The sequence below is a fragment of the Notechis scutatus genome, chromosome 1 (genome assembly GCF_049901735.1).
Source record: "Notechis scutatus isolate UNSWTSFEM ecotype Mainland chromosome 1, rNotScu1.2, whole genome shotgun sequence".
NCBI classification, from domain to species: domain Eukaryota; kingdom Metazoa; phylum Chordata; class Lepidosauria; order Squamata; family Elapidae; genus Notechis; species Notechis scutatus.
Window position 1 is genome coordinate 180,749,442 of NC_142009.1, and position 21,718 is coordinate 180,771,159.

At 37.3% G+C, this 21,718-nt stretch overlaps 1 protein-coding gene across 8 annotated transcripts in view; it reads right to left on the minus strand.

Moving 5' to 3' along the window:
• Positions 1–3,001: 3,001 nt before the first annotated feature.
• Positions 3,002–21,718, minus strand: part of GULP1 (GULP PTB domain containing engulfment adaptor 1) — a 143,729-nt gene continuing 125,012 nt past the window's right edge. For 5 of the 8 annotated variants that reach the window (XM_087949590.1, XM_087949594.1, XM_087949588.1 and 2 more), the window contains 3 exons: positions 9,398–9,536; positions 8,806–8,900; positions 3,002–5,815 (listed from right to left, as the gene is read on the minus strand). In XM_087949590.1, the coding sequence (XP_087805716.1) occupies positions 5,744–5,815; positions 8,806–8,900; positions 9,398–9,536 (306 nt within the window). In that variant the 3' untranslated portion in view covers positions 3,002–5,743. The remainder of the gene's footprint in view (positions 5,816–8,805; positions 8,901–9,397; positions 9,537–21,718) is intronic. The other 3 variants (XM_087949592.1, XM_087949593.1, XM_087949595.1) reach the window with 2 other exon arrangements.

The following is a 21,718-nucleotide window of genomic DNA, read 5'->3' on the forward strand; positions in this document are numbered from 1 at the left end:
TAATTCCATTTCTTAAAGTCAGAAAACAGGTCATTTTGCCATCCCTGAAACAATTTCTCCTCTTCTAGCACATGCTCTGACTTCTGTTTGCAAGCTATTGCTATCTTAAACATAATGGCAGGAGTGTAATGGTGTGGGACACAACCTCCACCCCTTATGGGTGAGCTTGTTACATTGCAATGCACATTAAAAAAAAAAAGTATGGAGCTTATATTTGAATGCCACAATGTTGCTGAAATCATTTTGACACTGTCTTGACCTCTTCCTCCCATTATTGATGTCAGTCAATAAAGTTCATTAACCAAGTATAAGAAAAAAAAATATGCCAGCCTTTGTTCTAGGACAGTGGTGGCTAACCTTTGTGGGCTCCCGTGCCGAAAATTGCACTTGTGCGCTCACGTGCTCGCATGCCAGCACTCGGAAGGCAATGTACATGCGCATCAATGGTGGGATTCAAATATTGTTGCCACCAGTTTGGTGGGCGTGGCTTGGTGGGCACGCTTTGCATGCGTGCACATACTCTGCATGCACGCACATGCCAAACATGCACTTTGCGCAAGCGCAGAGGCATTTGCGCAGGCACAGAGGCGTTCTAACTTGCCTCCTGAAAGCCTGCACGATCCTGGTCGCTTCAGCAGCTACTACGTGGTACTATTCTGTACCGCGCAAAGCAGCTGCGCTTCAAATTCAGCAGATAAAAGAGAGTATGGGAGCCTGGGCCCAACAGCAGAGTGGTGGAGAGAACCAGTTTGGTGTCCGCTGTTCATCGCTCCTATCGGCTCATCAGAACCGGGCCGGACTGGTCGAATACCAGCATTGGTGCACATCCTAAGATAAATCAATCTTAACAATACTAATGTTAAGGAAGCAACAGACAGATTGTTTCTTACTCTCGTATATAAATTAGCTACTCTTGGGGAAATCTATCGGGATGATCTTTTTAGTAACTTGAAGGGAACTTTGCAGTAAGTTCAACTAACAATCTCAGTCACTGAAGTTAGAGCTGAAAGGGAAGGGAGGTCAGCAGGTTCTGACCAGTTCTGGAGAACTGGTAGTGGAAATTTTGAGTTCAGAGAACCGGCAAATACCAGCTCTGACTGGAGATTTTACAGTACCCTTTCCCTGCCACGCCCACCAAGCCACATCATGCCCACCAAGCCACACCCACAGAACTGGTAGTAAAAAAAAATTGAATCCCACCACTGGGATATCCTACAATAATATTCCCAGGCACAAAGTGCCTTGTCATACCTACTAGTATTCCACCTGACAAGAGTTGCTAAAATAGCCCATTCTGATGGGAGTGGGCTGGGAGGCTGGAAAGAAGCAATTTATTGCTGGCTGAATAAATCAGTGCCAGTACACAGAGCCAGTGTATTCCTGGCTCACTAATGGATAGCAAATTATGTTACTCTTCTCCCCAGGTTGACTCCAACTAGACCATTTGATCACTATTCCTCTAGGCTGAAGATGAAGATGATGCTTAGCCTTGTAGATATCTAATTTGTACCAAATTCATTCCTGGGTTTGGACATAAAATTTTGAAATATAGCATCTTGCGTGTGATGAAATGTTCAACTAATCTTGGGCATAAAGCAAGAATCTGACCATAGCACTACCTTGTCTTGGTGGAATAGGTCTTCTCTCCTCTTTTTGGCTGAGGTTAGAGCATCAGAAAGGCTGGTTTCCATGGGAGAGTGTTGATGAGCTCCACTGCTGAATTTGAATAGCTGTCAGTTGTCAAGCACCAGGAGATCCAGACATTTCAAATATGTGTAAACATTTATTGTAAGCTTATGCTCTCTACAAGAATCTGAACTACTAACAGTCAAGAAAAATTACCGGGAGTTAAGAATAGAAAGGAATTCAAGGTGGGCTGGACTGAGGTGTTTTTTGGGTGTGAAGAGACTCAAGACTGATGACACGTTAACCCTACCTTTGGGCTCAGCCTTGTCATCTCCTACACTAATTGGCAGATACTTCTGCCCAATTTCCAAATGCAAAGTTGTAGCTATTCTTGGGGTGGGATTGTGCCTTGACTAAATATGTCTGGGCGTTATGGTGTCTTCTTCATGTCTGCTAGGGCAGAAAAAGAATCCTGATAGAGTTCTTTCCACATGGATGGCAGAATCATTTGGGCATATTAATAGGAGTGTGAGAGTGAAATCCATCTTTCTTTCTTTTTTTAACATTCCAGGGGAATTAAGTAAAAAGAAAGAAAGAAACCACACTTTTTGTAGTAAAAGAAACTAATAATCTAAAATATGCTAGGTGAAATACATTAAACTAATTATTTCAATTATGAAAAAAATAAGCTGCTGATGAGGCAACTCTCTCCTCCCCCCAACCCCCCCAAAAGCACACATATATTGACCCTCTTCTAATTAAATCATTACTTTTATGTATCCTGCAAAGTTCTGTAGTTTATCAGAATTCATAGGTGTTTCAACTAGGACTTGATTATACTTGCAAGTCTACTTTGACTAAAGTGTAAAGGCAGAACTCACATAAATCTGAATATGTATTTCTTACTATGGTTTATGCATAGCCCCAAAGAACTTACAAATAAGCACACATTCATAAATATTACACTTCACTTTATTTTTTAATATACTTCATCTATGATTACATTGTGTATGGATATTGATTTAAACATCCTATTGATATTACCACAACCTCCCCATGGAGTTGTTTTTCTAGTGTATTTTTCTGCTTGGAGTTTCCCCTTGTTTTTCACTGTGCTTGCTTTGGCCTCACAGCCAAGCTACCATTGCATGATATGATGAGGGAGTGTTGTTTTTCAGCCATCTTGTCAAAGAACCTGATACTTATCTGGGCTGGCAGGGAGTGACTGGTTCAACATGGCTGCCATGCTTAAGAGATGACAAGAACTTGGATCTCTCTACTCTGTCTTAGTAACTTAACCTCTGGCTTCATGCTGGCTCTTTACATGCCACTTTATATTTATCTTTATATTAAATAAAGATTCCGTTCAATGATGCAAGTTTAATTAAACCATTTATTTGAAGCAAAATAAAACAGACAGTTGGGATTACATAGAAATACAAATTTCAACCAAAGCACTAAACTGTTTTCATTAAAAATGTAATTTCTTGCTGCATTAATTTAGATGTTCTTGGACTGATTTAGATCAGTTAGATTACATTTAGAAATTTGCAAATCAATTTCCATAAAAATCAGTAAAACAATGATTTAAAATGTGCAAATATTTTCTGAATGTTCTCCTACATCCATTGTAAATGGCCCCTAAATATATGCTTATTATGTAAAGCTTTCTTTATGATAAAAATACAAATTCTATTTGTTTAAAAAAGCCATTAATATGGCTACTAAACATCCTTGTTGTACAAACTGCAAAATACTATTTGATGAACAAAATTATAGATGTGTGTCTCTATGATACAGAGCCTATTCTACTCATTAGTGATCTCATATATATCTATATTGACAGGCACATGGGCCAATATCCAAAGAGTCATTTTCTATTTTCTCTTATTGCCGATGGCCCTGTTTCTTCTCACCCTGCCCATTACCCCATAAAATAATGGAGCCTTCTGGACTGACTTTTAATATGATGGGAGGATCTGTAGCCAGAAGGGAAGTAGGAAATCAGGTGCACTGTAGAAATGCATCCCATCCTCTTTGGATTCAGGCATAGATATAGATACACATGCAAATACAAAAGAAGAACCGAATAATAAAGGAAGGCTTAACACAAATCAGAGTATAGGAAAGACTCAGTAAGGCTATACAGCTAGACAGCTGTCTAATTTTAAGCATGTAAAGAATTCCTAGGCATCTGCTTAAGTATTTTTTTGAGATTGGAACAAAGCTTTAAAAAGTAAATACCATTGCATAAATGTTTTCTTTTTATGTTGTGAACACACATGTAAACCTTGCAATATAATGTAAGAAACTACTCTTTTGCAAACCAAGTACCGGACCATTAGGGTGTTTTCCCCTGAAAAATAAAGTGAGCAAAATAATTTCTTAGGTTTCTTTCCCATTTCTCCTGAGCACTTCTCTTTATCTTTCTTTATATAAAAAAAAGCATTTCCCCCTATCTTCTTTACAGTGAAAGGCTCCTTACAGGAGAGAAAAACTTTCCGAGAAAGGTAAACAATTTTTTGTACATGTACACTTTTGATAAAAATGGAAAATGGAAAAAAATGAACAAGCAACTTAATTTATGAATACAAAGAAATGCACAACCAAAATTTCATTTATTGCTATGCAGAGACAAAGTTATCTCAGTAATAAGCTCCCTTGCAGAAGTTATAAACCTAATCTTCCTTCATTAAGAATCTACCTTAAATTCTTTTATCTTGATTTCTTGTGTGATAGTAATTTGTAATTTTTTCATTAGGATTCAAAATGAAATTGTTTATCCATTTGTCACCCTTATATTCCAAGTGGTTTGAACAGGATTATCAGGTGACAATCCTAGGCAGGTTAAATCCAAACAGTACAATTGCATCAATGGTCTCAGATCACTTTCCAAAATATGTGTGGTTTAGGTTTTGAATGCCATCACTATAGTAATGGAATCTTTGCAATTAAAGTGAGAAGTTGCCATTTACACAGCAATTTAACATGCACCACAAGCAGTGCCCTTAAGCATGCACACTTTTAATTAACTTTCACAATAGGATTTTCAAATAACTATGTTGAGAAATACCATGTTGGGCCTCCATTCTAAAAATAGTGTGTAACATTGGGAATGTTTCTATGTACACATGGATGTGTTTGTGTGTGTTCAAAATAGCTAGTTATTGTATGACTTACTGAAAAATTCAGTTCTTGTGTATAAATTTCCGAGTACCTTCTGAAATGTGAAAAATCTAATCAAAGTTTTATACATCTTTAGGGAGTGCTTTTTAAATTACAAAATAATATAAAATAATTGGTATATTAATAATTGGTATAGTTAAGAGATTAGATATCGCAATTGTAAAAATATTAATCTATTTCATTTAGTAGATGCATGTTAAATACAATGCACCTAAAAAGCATAGAGGCTGCCTTTAACATTTACTTCTAAGTCAGAAATGCTGTGCACTCACAAAATTAACATATATTGGGGGCACTGCAATTCATTAGAAACCTAGCTTGATTTATGGTCCTTAATAACAATTTATTAGGAAGGTATATTATATAAATTCAGATTATATAGACTGGAACTATGGTTTTCAGTCTCACTGTAATTGTTTACAGGAATGTGTAAATAGTTACATTTTTATTTTTTTATTAAATGTGTTTGTTTCGCTGTGAGGCGACTCTGGGTATTTTACAACATTATTTGATATTGGCAACAGTATTTGTGTGGAATTAAGAAAGCAATTGTGGGGATTTTATTTTGAAAGTTGTTGTTTTCAATCATAGTTCCAAATGCTTGTTTGTTATCTGAAAGTGATGTGCAAGGAAGTTTAAAAAGACTTCTCGATGGGTTCCCATGCTGTACAAGTGAGTTGCCAAAAGATACAAAGGATGACCTGAAAATATGGAAGACAAAAAACGAACAGCAGTGTCATTTCATTTTAGCTTTCTGTATATGAGTAAATTTTCATTTTACAGGAATAATACTGCAACATCTGGAGTTTTGAAGAAGCAAATCTCACAGAAGATAATACGTTGAGAAACATTTTTGGCACATCAATAATATTTGTAATACATTTTAAATTTTTGTAAAAAGAAATTATTTTTAAATGTCTATTCCTGACAATCAGCACTTGCTGTCTAGAGGATCAAGGCAAAACACTGTGCCTTCCAGAGTCAGTCCCATTTTGAACCCCTCCTGGAACAGAGTAAGAACAAAGAATAAAGTAAGACACCATATCTCAGTATTAAAAAAAATAACTTGTGTAATTTCAGATCTAAAAACATTTGCAATGTTCTGATTTACATATATGTTTTTCCTGGTTATTGGGTAGGTGATTATCTATGTCTCATATTTTGCACGACACATTTGGAGAGAATGGAGATCTCTCCATGTACATTTTGACTTCATGATACTTATGCTTGCTTTCAAGCAAGACTAGATTGTTCCAACGTTTTTAAGAAATTGGAATCCATCCTTATAATAGACCACTTGACTATTATATTGCATCAAAATATGTAGCTCTTCAACTATAAGGCAGAAATTTTACTGTATATGATTTGCTATGGTAGCCAGCCCTCTGCTCAATGCTCTAATATGGCAAAGTGTCCTGCACTAGAATTAGCCAATGAGTTTTTTTGCACAATAATTTTCAAGATACAAAATCATTCAATAAAGACAATTCAGAAACAATTCATTTATGTCAATATTTTTTAAATATACATGAAGGAAAGATATTATGGAGGATCTTATTTTGAAAAACTGTTCTATTCTTTTACAACAGAAATACTACCCAGAGCTAAAGAGCACAGAAATATTATTTACACAACGAAAGGGAAAGAACAAAGGATGTAACTTTTGACTTCATCCTAAAAAGATATATAGTTATATTTGAATATCAGCTTACAGAGAAGATGGCAAGGAAATAATAGGCAACACAGAGAAAGCAGAACTGCTTAACTCATTCTTTGCATCCGTCTTCATGCAAAAGAAACTATAGCTCAACCCAAAAACATAACTGTAAAAAGACAGACCAGAAATAAAAAGTTAAAATAAGCAAAAAATAGTAAGAGAACACCTGTCTGATCTTGATGAAAACAAATCACCGGGGCCTCATGGATTACATCCCAGAGTTTTAAAGGAGCTGGCAGGGTCATCTCAGAACCACTGCACCATATCTTTCAAAAATCCTGGAGCACTGGGAAACTACCAGAGGACTGGAAAAGAGCTGATGTGATTCCCATCTTCAAAAAAGGAAAAAAAACAGACCCAGGAAACTATAGACCAATCAGCCTAACATCAATACCCGGGAAGATACTGGAAAAAGATAATTAAAAAACAGATCTGCCAACATCTAGAAACAAGTAAAGTAATAACTAGCAGGCAGCACGGGTTTGTTAAGAACAGATCATGCCAAACAATCTTATTTCATTCTTCAACACAGTGACTAAATTAGTAGACCAGCAAAATACTGTGGACATCATATATTTAGATTTCAGCAAGGCATTTGACAAAGTAGATCACAACCTACTTCTTAGCAAGCTAGAAAAAGTGGAATAGATAGCACCACTAGATGGATTCGCAACTGGCTGGCAAACCATGCTCAATGAGTAGTCCTTAATGGGTCTAAGTCTACATGGAGGAAGTAAGCAGTGGAGTGCCACAAGGTTCCGTCTTAGGCCCAGTAGTCCTCAATATTTTCATTAACAACTTAGATGATGGAATAGAAGGGAACTTACCAAATTTGCAGATGATACTAAGCTGGCAGGAATAGCTAACACCCAAGAAGATGGGTTTTTTTTGGGGTGTTTGTGGGGGGGGGGGGGGGGGGGGGGGGGGGGTTTTTTGTTTTGTTGTGAGTTTTTTTTTGTTGGGAGGGGGGTTGTTTTTTGTTTTGTTTTTTGTTTTTTGTTTTGTGGGGGAGTTGTGGGGGGGGGGGGGGGGGGGGGGGGGGGGGGGGGGGGGGGGGGGGGGGGGGGGGGGGGGGGGGGGGGGGGGGGGGTGGTTGGTGTGGGGGGGGGGGGGGGGGGGGGGGGGGGGGGGTGTTTGGGGGGTTGGGGGGGTTTGGGGGGGGGGGGGGGGTGGGTGGGGTTTTTTTTTGTTTTTTTGGGGGGGGGGGGGGGGGGGGGGTGGGGGGGGAAGAGGGGGGTAGGTGAATTTTTAAGTGGGGGGAGAAGTTTTTTTTGGGGTGAGTAAAAATAAACAAATGGAAAAGTTTTTTTGGGGAGTGGTGGGAGCACCATCAATTGAGACTTTCAAGAAGAGATTGGACTGCCATTTGTCAGAAATGGTGTAGGGTCTCCCACTTGGGTGGGAGGTTGGACTAGATAATTTTTTTTTTTTTTTTTTTTTTTTTATTTTTTTTTAAATAAATTTATTTAAAAAAAAAAAAAAAATATATATTTTTATTTTTAAATAAAAAAAAATAAAATATATATAAAATTTATATAATTTTGGTATTTTTTGATGTTTTTTTTTTTATTTTTTTTTTTTTTTTTTTTATTTTAATTTTTATTAATTTTTTATTAAAAAAAAAAAAAAAAAAAAAAAAAAAAAAGAAAGGAAAAGCATTTTTTTTTTTAATTTAAATAATAAATAATAAACATAAATTTTTTACATAAAAAAAAAAAAAACATTTAAAGTTTTTAGATGAGAACTTCAATACCAACTGCCATCATTAAAATCAAATGTATAACATGATGTAACTTAGTAGAAATGAATTGAAACATATAGAGAAAATAATATACCAACCATCGTTGACGCTGCATATCCATGAAAGCACAAAGAAGAAATTTTAGAATTATTGCTAGTAATATCAATATAATGTACAGAAGTATAAAATACATTTAACAGGTAATTAAATTTAGCACTGGAAAATATATAAGGAATATTTTATTGTGCTTTTATTGTATTGCTTTTATCATAAAAGCACTATAAAATATATGTAGGTAATATAAAAATGTATAGAATTATTTCATATATTTAATGGATAATTAAACTTTAGTGCTAAGTTTGTAACAAACATTTTATTATGTTTTTATTATATTCCCTCTTGTATAAAAAGACTATAAAATATATGTAGGTATAACTTATAGATAGTTGGGTAAGTATTTTTGTGGCTTAAATCTAGCACATTTTCCCCAGCATTCACACCTGATATTTATATAGTTGTAAACATTAGGAATTACCTGCATCTCATCTAGTTTAGATTGGATGTCTGGAGGGAAATCTCCTGCTCCACAGCTGAATGGATCAAAAGGTTCTGCTCCAAAAAGGTCTCTCTCTAGAAAGAATAAAACATAACTAGTCAACAGAAAATAATGGGAGGAATGCATAAAAACTCACCTACTCAAACCACTGGCAAAATGCCCCCCCCCAAACTCAACTTTGTACTGAACAATATGCTGTATTCTGAAAGGGCAACCTTTGAAAAGCTGAGCTTGGAATTTTACAGCACTGCCTTTGATCCTGGGATTGATTTAATTTTCATTTTCTTGTTTTTCCCTGAAATGCATATCCAGGATGCAACATTAGTAAGATCTTCTGGCAAGCAAGTCTCCATCGGCTAGCTTGTATGTTTGGGCAATGACTACACTAGGGGTGTCAAACTCACATCATCATGGCAGCTTCATGTGACGTACCACAACTTTCCCCCCCTTCACTAAACCGGGCATGGCCAGTGAGTGATGCATCTGGCCTGTGGACTGGGAATTTGACATCCCTGGATAACACAGTATGCATATATTCCTTTAAGCTACATCAAGGCATTCAAGAACTTACTGTTCTCTGAAGATCTACTGGGCACTGGTGGAGGCTGGGTGCCATTGCGAGTAGGTGTTGATGGCTTTGGGGAGATGGGAGAAAATGGAACCATATCAAAGATGTCAGTGGAAGGAGATTTTGGTGTAACACTGCTTGCCTATAATAAGTAAAATAAATTAGGGCAATATTTCATAATACTAAGCAAACAAACAGTGTTGAATTTGCATACAGAAAGGAAAAGGCCGCATTATCCAATAAAGGTACATTGGAAACAGACTGAATAAATAGCTTTTGTAGCCCAAGGTTTATGAAACATGCCCTTTTTGCATAAATAGCAATTAAAATATTTCACATTTTGAACCTGTCCTGGGTTTCCTGAATGAAGTGAATTTTAAAAATAAAAAACAAGTTGCAAGAGAGAGTACAAACATGTTTGGAGTTAAGACAGAGATGCGCTCTTTATTGGGGCAAGAGATGATAAATCAGGATGAAGAGCTATCTTCTTTTATTAATTCCATATTCTGTAATAGTACCATTAATATTTTGCCAGTCTGATAGAGTAATTATTCTAAATGCTGGAAAATATTATGTTGAAATAATAATAATACTACTTGAAAATCGTTGACATCGACCAAAGTCATTGACAGTCATTTGCAATAGGCAGCTTTACTTGGAACAGCAACAAACAATATGCTTAACAGCATCAGGGGAAGTTCTTGGGAAGGACTCAATAAGTGGATAGAAATGTCAAATTCAGTCTAAACATCAAGCTGCCTGGGCAATCAATTACAATATATTAAATGATATCACCTGATTCCCACCGATTCTGAATGGCCGCTGTAATCTGGAGACTTACATATTAATGTCAATGCAAATATGAATCTGTTTATTTATGCTTAATATTCCAAGATAACATTACTACATAAAACCTAAGGGCATATTTAGGTTCAGCTAAATTGGGTTCAGCTAAATTTCTCTCTCCCTCCTCCCTCCCTCCCTCTCATTATGATGAATTATTACATTTGGCATTTATTATTCCCCTTATTCTCAAACATCACCTTGAATAATGATAAACCTAAAGCAAGAAAGAAATGTGTAGCAGAAAATCAAAGTCTAGAGAGGTCTAAAACACAAAATAGGAAAGCACCTAAATTGTTCTTCAAAATGCTTTGCAAAACATTCAGCTATAAATTCCATAATAGGATAAGATTTACAGGATTTATAATATCTGTATAATAATGGAACACATAAGATGTATGCAACTTTCCAGTTACCAAGTGGGGATGAAGATAAATTATATTTTGATTAGACATTAAGTGTCTTTGGGATTTTCCTTTGTGGGTCCCACATATTGCTATAGAGAGCTCTCGATTTTATCCAATGGTATTTAAGGAATCTTTTCATTTCTGGGAACTTTATGATTATTGTGAAGGCTGCTTCTGGTGAAAGACATTGGCTTGATGGATTTTGATTAATTCTCCTTCAGTCCTCTAACTTCTTTATGACAGTTCATATTATTCAGATAAACAACAATTTTTTGCAAGGAAGGAGCAGGAGAAAAAAAATCATTTTTCCCTTACTCAAGTGGGAGAATCTTTTTATTTTATTCATTCATTAAATAAAATGTATAATAACCCAATAAAACAATAAACAAACTTTTATTTAGAATTTATAAGACAGTTTATAATCCAGTACTTTATACCATTGTAATTTAAACAGGCTGGTTACAACCACCTTGGGAGAAAATTCTACAGTCCTTGGTACCAATATGTTCCAGAGTAATATTTTTGTGCTAGTATAAACATAGCATTCCACTATTTACTATTGCAGGTAACAATAGGAACTCAATTTATGACTCTACATTTAATAACAATCTGGAATTAAGACAGCTTTGGAAAGGATGCTTTACAGCCCGTAAAACTTCTGAAAGTTGCACAGTGTTGCACCACCATTCTTTGATCCCACGATCGTGATCTGGGAGCTTCACAACCTGCTTGAAGGTAACTGGTTACCAAGCACCCCACCATCATGTGATTGCAATTTCTGATCTTCTGTGCCAGCGTACCCAGAAACTGGGAAATGGAGGAACTGAAAGGGAAGGTTGCATTTTGCTAACTGCCTAGAGAACTCCCTTTTTTCTCTGGGGGCTGGATGAAAGAGCTAAGGGGTGATAAGTCTTTTGTGGGGTGTAGAAAAGTAGCTGAAATCTCAAAGACTTTGGCTGTTTCTGTATCATACCGAAGGAGTTCCCTTCTGTGCATAAAGGAGATGTGAACTCCTTTGATGGGTAAAGAAAAAGATTCTATTCCTACACCCCCTTGAAGAAATATTTTTCCATGCATGGAAGGGAACTTTCAGCAGGCAGCTCTTTTGGCCAGCCCCAAGAGGGAGCCAAAATTCAAGCAGAGACTCGTCCCAATAAGGTAAGGGTCCTTCAGGAGTATGTGTGTGTGAGGGGTGAGGGGAGATGGAAACCCTGGGAAGCCTGGTGTAGACAGGAGTCGCTCTTTGCTCATGGAATAAAAATCCTACTTGGATTTCAGCAGGCAGGATTTTCAGTTCCTCAGGCGAACTTCTCAAAGTCTCTCCCATCGCAAGGAACCTCATGCTCCTTACCTAGGACTCCATCTGCTAAGTAACCCACATGATTTTTTAAAGACCACAACCAGGAGTGCCGGGATTGTGGTTGTTGAACAAAGCAGTCATATGGGCAATCACATGATAGTTCACTTAATGATTGTTTTGCTCAATGACCAAGATTCTGGTCTCAATTGTGGCTGTAAATCGAGGACTACTTGAATTGTTTCCTAGTTCATTTAGAATTTATTATTTCCTTAAATTATTTCCTTAAATGGCACTGTCCTATTTATACATAAAATCTTCAGCTAGTTTTGGTTCCATTTACAACCACAGAATCATTAATATTTTGGAACTAAAGAGGGATTACCACCCCAAAATTTATGTTCCCAGGACTCCATAATACAGAGTGAAGTCATTTGATGTACCATGTATCTATAACATAGATGAGCAAAAAATATGGAAGTTTAGACAAAAGTATCTCTAATATCCTTGATATTTGTCTGAACTTCCATAATTTTTGCACATCTATGTTATAAATACATGGTACATCAAATGGTATGTCTTACATTATGTACATGGTACATAGCATGATACATGTTATATTATACTCCATATTCTTCCAGATTTGTTCTGCCCTAAATTGGCACTGAACTTGTAGGGCATAAGAATAACTTGTAGGTTTCAAACATGATTTGAAAGCATTAACTAGTTTGGCATCTGAAGTACAGTTTTCAAAGATTTTCCTTGAGTTGATTTCAACAATCATCAGTTTTTCCTGAACATAGTGTGAGAATTATGTATTTTACAACTGTACATCCACCAATGTATCAAAACTCTTCACTGAAATGATTATGCGACTACCTTCCATTTGCACTTGAGTCCTGGGAAAAGATTCAGATTCATTAGGCAGCATATTAATTAACATTTACAATCTAAATTGTAAAAAATAAATATTGAAAAAGCTTCAATTTTATAGTAGTTTCTAAACCCTTAGAAAAACTGAGTATAACTCTTGATAGGCAATATAACAAAGCTAGCATGGAAAACTGATTTTCTTTCTACATAATTGATAAGCATTGTTTTCTAGTTCCACACAAAACAAGCCAATAGAATAAGCACAACTCTATTTTGTGTGTGTGCACATATACCTCAATTCATGCACACATGCACAAAGCATTCTAAATCATAAATTTGCTACATTTATCTCAACTGTAATGTTAGACTGATGAAAGCTATGTGTATGATCTAATCTGTTACTTTTCCATGTCTTTTCCCTTCCTCCAGAAAAGCAAGTTTCTGAAAAATGGTCCAGCCTCATCCAAATTAATCCTCATATCCCATGAGGCTGACAACATTTTAAATAAGCTTCTTCTAATCCACTTATATTCTTAGATATACATCCAATACATGAAATTTCAGTCAGATCCTTTGAGCCAAGTGTAAGCCTTAGCATTATATTATCATGAACATCAATAGTAGAAATTAGATTTATTTGCAATTTTATGTTATTTTAAAAGGGTGATCTAAACTGTATTTCAAAAGGCAGAACAAATCTGATTATATAACAGATGCTTTTTTCTACTATTACATAATGCACAGGAAACAATGGAGAATTAAAATCAGTTTATATACAGGTAGTTCTCATATTTAAGAATATGTTTCATTCCCAAGGTCTGCCCCTAAGTCAATTTTTGCATTTAAACTGGAACAGTATTATTGTAAAATACTGCATAAGTAGTACGATGTAATGAACTTGAATCATTGCTTATTCAACTTGAATTTTCTTTTCCTAACATCTTTCTCTCCTGGTCATTCTGATCCAATTACTTCTGACTGGATCAACTTTTTGTCCTTTGCTATGATCTCTTCACTTGGTAAGTTTCTTTCTCTTTGGTTATTCATTCAATATTTACCAAGAATAGCCAACTGCTAATTGCAAATGAAACTTACATGAATGAAACCCCCATTTCTGTTAGCCCATTTTTGAAATTATTTAAGCATGTTACAGCTCATAAGGTGGAACAAATGGTATGCCTCCTTCTTCATTTAGAGATAAAATGAATTTCACTAATATAAAGATTCACATCTGTTACCGACTTTCTAGGAAAATATATGCTTATCAAATTGAGTTCTCCAGGGATTTAGTTTAGGTTGAGTATATATGGGCAGGGCTCATACTATGTTTCATTTTGTGAAAAATATTTCTTTCTTTTTATATAAACATGTTATTTTTATTCACGTTATCAGAGACAAAGGCCTTAACATAAACTTTAAAAAGTAACTAGCTTTAGATTTTGTGAGCTTTATTTTTATATCTGTATAGTAAGGGTGGAAGTGTAATAATTACATTTACTCCTGCAACATAATCTGCCCACCCAAATATAGTAATATAGAGTAACAAAACCTTAATCCATAAACATTCTAAGAGTAATTTCACATTTTACAATATTATTTTAGGCCTAAGATGTAGGATGGTTTGAATTTTCAAAATGTTCATATTTTCTTAAATATATGTAAAATATCTGGTTTGTTTTCAACTACTGTGGATTAAGCAGCACTTTGATACAATTAAAATACGAAAAATAATATTAAAAAGATTGTATAGCAGAGTGACATTTGGCGGTGGGATTCTGTGTTCACGGAATGGCTTTGGAAGACTGTTTTAAAAAGCAGTGGTGTAAATATTTGAGAAGACTACCTGGAATAAGGAGAAGTCACAGGAGTGAGTGAAATAGAAGAACTATCTAAGCAAGGAGAGTCCTTATTGTTATACCCAGGAAAGGATATAAGTCTTTGTAACAAGAGATTTTTATAATCAGACTGCATGCACCGCAACTGAAGGAATCACAGAAAGAGAAAAAATATTCTAAGGACTCAAAAGTAGAAAGAAAAGAGAAATGTTCACTTTTTCTAAAAAAAAACCAAACAACCCTCATCTTTAATCCTATTATAAAGAATAGTTGCTGGACTTGGATCTAGTTTAATGAAAAGAAGGACTAGGCATGACATGATAGCAGTGTTCTAATATCTCAGGGGTTGCCACAAAGAAAAAGGAGTCAATCTATTCTCCAAAGCACCTGAGGGCAGGTCAAGAAGCAATGGATGGAAACTAACCAAGGAAAGAAGCAACCCTAGAACAAAGGACAAATTTCCTGACAGTTAGAACAATTAATGAGTGGAACAACTGGCCTCCAGAAGTTGTGAATGCTCCAACACTGGAAGTTTTTAAGAAGAGATTGGACAACCATTTACCTGAAATGATATAGAGTTTCCTGCCTGAGCAGTGGGTTGGACTAGAAGACCTCCAAGGTCCCTTCCAACTCATTCTGTTCTGTGCTGTGCTATTCCACTCCACTCCATTCCATTCTCCCAAAGTAATAATGTTTTGCATGGGGGAGGACAAATTTCCTTAGCTTGAACATTAAGTAATGCAGCATTGATAAAAAAGTCAGTTTAATATTTGCTTCTTAAAAAGTAATAGCAGTTAAATTATGCGTTTTCCATGATACCATGTTTCTCCAACAATACGGCCTCCACCAATAGGAAGGCCCAGCATGATTTCTAGGCATGAGGTGAAATTAAGCCCCGCCCCCAAAATTTAGGCCTATTTAAACCATGCATTTCCCCGCCATTTCTTACATTGTTCGTTGGAACTACACGAGGTGAAGAGAAATGGGGGGGAAGGGTGGGGGTGGGGAGAAAACTTGCCTTTAGGAGTGCCCTGCAGGTAGCCTAGGCTAGAATACCCCGATAGCCGATAGAAGCTCCCCGAAGGCAGAGTCCCCAGCCACTTCAGGGTGTGGCATGGCTGCCCGTGTCCCCTCACCTTTAGGTAGTCTCTTTCGGGTGATGGAAGCTCCCCAAGTGCAGTCACCAGCCATTTCGATCAGCCGGCAGAAGCAGCCTCAGGCCGAGCACACACACACACTCCCCTCGCCACAAGGCTGCTTCTATCAGCCAACGAAAGCTCCCTTGAAGGCAGAGACCCCAGCCGCTTCAGGGCGAGGAGTGGCTGCCCGTGGGCCCTTGCCTTTAGGCAGTCTCTTTCAGGCAATGGAAGCTCCCCAAGTGCAGTCACCAGCCACTTCGATCGGCTGGTAGAAGCGGCCTCGGGGCGAGCACACACACACACACACACACTCCCCTTGCCACAAGGCTGCTTCTATCGGCCGACGAAAGCTCCCTTGAAGGAAAAGTCCCCAGCCGCTTCAGGACGTGGCATGGCTGCCTGTGTCCCCTCGCCTTTAGGCAGTCTCTTTCGGGCGATGGAAGCTCTCCAAGTGCGGTCACCAGCCACTTCGATTGGCCGATAGAAGCGGCCTCGCGGCGAGGTACATGTGTATGGGCCACTCTAGGTGGGGGAGGAAATTAAGGCACCCTCGAAAAGACGGCCTAGCCATTTTTTCGGGGGTCAAAAAAAAAATAAGGCCCGGACTTATTTTGTGAGAAACACGGTATTATTGTGTTGATAAAAATAACTATGCATGAAATATGTTTGTAAATGTCCACATCAGCACTTTAAAACACATTGTAGATAAACATATGACAACCAGTTGAGTATAGTGGTTAAGGTATCAGACTAGAAACCAGAAGACCATGAGTTCTAGTCCCAACTTTAGGAAAGAGACAATGGCAAATCACTTTTGAAAATCCTTGCCCCAAAAAACTGTCTGGAGACTTGTTCGGGCAGTCTCCAAGAATTGGACACACTTGAACAGAAGAAAAACAACTATGTGTCTCTTCTTCTCAGCCAGATACAATAAAATCAGAATTTGATTCCGATTACAGAATCAAAAATCAAAAACACCCAGAACAGTTCAAATATGAATAAATACACAAATATTTTGGAAAGTCTGAGAACTAAGTATTCAATCAAGCCAGGGACTCTAATTGGGGGATTCACAAGTTAAATCAAGCTTTTTGATGCAAGAATATACCCTTATATTACAGTTGAGGATATGGGAAGCAATTAAAAAGACTTCAGGAATGAGTTGAGGGGGACCCACAGATGAAATATAGGATGAGCTTGTTCTCAATGCACACGAACAACTTTGCCTGCATTAATCCAGTTTGAATTTGTTGGAAGGCTTGAGGAATTGTAGAAGAGTATGGGCTGGGGAAAAAAAATGCAGTATTCTCTTCCTTTCCTTCTCACATATCCACCCACACATCAGAAGTTGAATTAGTGCAGCTGGGAGTCCAAAGAGATTTGCAACATGCAATAGGGCTCAGAGGCTTGATCAACAAGAATTTAAATTCCACACTTAATCATTCCTGTTTAGGCTAAAGCTCAAAATAACAGTGGAATACTGCTGTAGCCCTTGGTTTGGCTTTCACATCACAGGACATTTCACTTAATTCTCTATTGTACACAAATACATAACATGAAGAGACTACTGATAAACAGTTTTTATGTTTAGGAAAAATGCACAAAACTATATAATTCAGTACTGGCAACCACCTGGAATCCCTGAAACTAAATAGTCTGTGAAATTCTTGGTGGTCTCTGAGCTTGGTGTGCAGATACAGATTAACAGAGTTGGAAGGGACCTTGTAGGTCTTCTAGTCCAACCTCCCACCAAAGCAGGAGACCCTACACCATTTCTGACATATGGCAGTCCAGTCTCTTCTTGAAAGCTTCCAGTGATGAAGCTCTCACAACTTCTGAAGACAATCTGTTCCATTGATTGATTGTTCTCACTGTCAGAAAACTTCTCCTTGTTTCTAGATTGAATCTCTCCTTGGTCAGTTTCCATCCATTATTCCTTGTTTGGTCTTTGGGTATTTTGGAAAATAGCTTGACCCTTTCCTCTCTGTAGCAGTCCCTCAAATATTGGAAGACTGCTATCATGTCTCTCCTGGTCCTTCTCTTCACTAGACTAGCCATGCCAAGTACTTGCAACCATTCATTGTATGTTTTAGCCTTCAGTCCCCAAATCATCTTGGTTGCTCTTCTCTGTACTTTTTCTAGAGTCTCAACATCTTTTTTATTGTGGTGACAAAAACTGGATACAGTATTCTAGGTGTAGTCTTACTAAGGCTTTCTAGAGTGGTATTAGTACCTCACTTGATCTTGATTGTATCCCTCTGTTAATACAACTTAGGATTGCATTAGCTTTTTTGGCTGCTGCTGCACACTGCTGGCTGATATTTAGCTGGTTGTCCACTAAGACTCCAAAATCCCTCTCACAGTTACTGCTATTAAGCCTGGTTTCACCTAGTCTATATGTGTGCTTTTAGTTTTTCTTCCTAAGTGTAAGACTTTACCTTTTTCTACACTGAATTTCATTTGTTAGATAAGGCCCAGTGTTCAAGTCTGTCAAGATCCATCTGAATCTTGAGCTTATCTTCTTGGGTGTTAGCTATTCCTGCCAGCTTAGTATCATCTGCAAATTTGATACATTTCCCTTCTATTCCATCATCTAATCATTTATGAAGATGTTGAAGAGTAATGGGCCTAAGACAGAACCCCAATGCTTACTTCCCTCCATGTAGACATAGTGCCATTAAGGACTACTTATTGAGTATGGTTTGTCAGCCAGTTACAAATCCATCTGATGGTGGTGCTATCTATCTTACTTTTTCCTAGCTTTCCAAGAAGTAGATTGTGCTCTACTTTGTCGAATGCCTTGCTGAAGTCTAAGTATATTATATCCACAGTATTTCACTGGTCTACTAATTTAGTCACTATGTTGAAAAATGAAGTAAGATTGGTTTGACATGATCTGTTTTTTAACAAACCGATGCTGACTTCTAGTTATTATTTTACTTGTTTCTATAAGTTGGCAGATTGATTCTTTTTATTATCTTCTAATTGGAATGAAATCGTCTTCCAATGACATGTTTCAATAACCCTGGAAATAGACTGGCTGCAGACTACAAGCTGGGACCATAATGACATTAATATAAACTTCCCAGGAGTCTAAGAGGTTAATAACACCCCCCACCATTCATTATCTCTCAAGAATTACGCCTTCAATTTATTGCTTCCATTTTACATAAACTTTGAGTAGCTTATATTAACTAAGCAAACTATCCTGTTGTCTTTGTAATGGCACAGACTCTAGTCTTTCATGAGTTCTGCACAATGAATTTTATTCCTGGAACCCAGGTTGCAGAAAAAAGTTGCTACTAATATTAAATACACAATTAGTCTGCCTAAAGAAATTATTGAAAACTCCTCCACAACCAATCCTCCTTGCATTTTTTTGTAAAAATGAAGTACACAGACCAACAGATTGCCTCTTATTTCTCCAATTACTACCATTAATACGTTCTTCCATTTATTTCTAAAATCTTTATGATTGCAGAAAATTTGAGGTGTCTATCATTTATCTTTGTATCTATGTATGTTTGTGTGTATGTGTGAATGCATCCATTCATCTGTGCTATGAAATCTGGGCATTTTTGGGAAATACTGATCTCATTTTCTGTGACTTGTATAACCTCATGATGAATATTATATAAAGGATAATGTTTCTTTATCAGTACTTATTGTGGTACCAAGCTTCAGATCTGCAAATCCTCTAATTTCTTGCATTCTGTCATTTGCCCACAAGAAATTGGTCTAAATGTAGATTTAATAACTGACACACCATGTGTTAAAAGTCAAGACATCACTCTAGTGTTAATCAGGGTGGGATCCTACCTCATAACAACCAGTTTGGTAAGCGTGCACTTTGTGCATGTGCACACCAAACGGGTGCTGGGCACGGGTGCGCAGTACTTGCAAAACAACTTCTCCTGAAAGCAATCACCATCTCCCGCTAACATGCGGCACTCAGTTGTGCTGCACAAAGCAACTAAGGTAAGAATAAAGGACAGCCTGGAGTCCAGCTGGTGGGTGGGTGGGCCCAAGTGAAGAAAAGAAGATCTTCAGAGAGAACTGGTTCGGTGTCAGCTGCTCTTTGGAGCTACTGATTCTATAGAACAGGGCCAAACCGGTAGAATCCCACCCCGGTGTTAATGGATCTCTTTTTAAAGTTTGCCCACATTATTCCAAGTCATGTTCTTTCACAATCCCCTAGCCTATTCATTCAACAAGTTATATAAGTTTCTGCAATCAACTAGTCTCTGACAGAGTCCATAATTCAGGATATATTTTTGAAAACCTCTTTTTCAATTATTGGGTATTAACTTCCAGCTGTCCTCTGCCCAGCATCCATAACTGGAGATGACCAAGAAGATAGAGGCCATCTTCAAGGAATACCCACAGTGCCACTTAATCTGCCATCAAGACAATTGGCCTCGAGTTTTAACTGTGACTTTATTTATAACGCCTCTTTCCATCTATAGCTATCATACATACCTATAACATCTCCTGAACCTCTCCATTCCATAAGCTCTTATTATCTATAGGAATTTCAGACCATACTGTATCTCCATAAGAGATACCACCAAAATATCTTATAAGCACCTTGCTGATTGTCACAATCAGAATGGTACTTCTGGAAATCAATCTCTCATTCTTTTTTCAACAAACATAGGTTAATTTGAATTATTGCATGGTTAAGAATAATTCTAAGCACCTAGAGCTGTATAGCCCCCTTTTATGACAGATATTTATTTAAAATTCCCTCTGTTCCCTGAGGTATGTTTTATAAAACAAGCCCACTGTGTATATATGTAATATCAGAACTCTCATTCAGCAGAAATGTTTTGCATAGTAGTAATGTACGTTTTGTAATGAGAATTTCAAACTTTCATCTTATAAGCTGCCTCTACCCTTTACTCCCTTAAGACATTCCTTAAGATTAGGGAAAGCTGCAAGAGTTAGGACAGGGATGCATTTTAAACTTGTGAAACTGTGGAAATTACCTATAACTGATAGGTAATTGTTCCATCCTTACCTTCTATAACAACTTTTATGGTGAGGTTCCCCTTAAATAGTACACTGACAGCAAATAGATTGGGCTGAATTCAGATGTTGATAGAAAAGTAATTACAGAAAGTCTTGGTAAAGTTTTGTAGTTATCTATATGGAAAAAAAATGGTTCCATGGCTACCCTATGAGACAAGGTTTGTGTGCCTGTGCACATAATTATGTCTTTGTGAGACAAAATACGAATATGGACAATAGGAATGAAACATTGATTGTGAGTATCAAAGAAGGCACTGTATTACATAGACAACCTTCTTTGCTTTCCATACATAGCTGCAACATTAATAATGCTATGAGTTCGAGTCCCACTTTAAGCATGAAACCAAGTGGGTGACTATGGGCCAACCACTCTCTCATAGACCAATTCACCTCACAGGGTTGTTGTTTTGTTGGGGTAAACAAGAGAAGGAAGGAGTATTAGATATCTTAAAGTCACCTGGAGTTATTTATAAAGTAATAAAGGTACAGATACAGATAATCAGAGTTGGAAGGGACCTTGTAGGTCATCTAGTCCAACCCCCTGGCGGGAGACCCTACACCATTTCTGACAAATGGCAGTCCAATCTCTTCTTGAAAGTCTCAAGTGAAAGTCTCAAGTACCAGCAAGACTTGCTTTGTAAAGAGAGATGAGAAATTCAATATATACACCAGACTGTCAATTATCTGGAAGCCTGCACTCACAAACAAAAAAATCTCCACACCACAAGCCAGGCAAACACCTGAGCACAAACAGACCTCCCTGATACCTCCATCTCAAAGACACCCCAACCAGGCACCCAGATGAAACCTAGCTTCCCAATAAATGATAGCCGTCTGTTTACTCGGAGCCAAGCTGCACTAAAAGCCTCCAATACAGGAACACATTGTTGCCAGCCAAT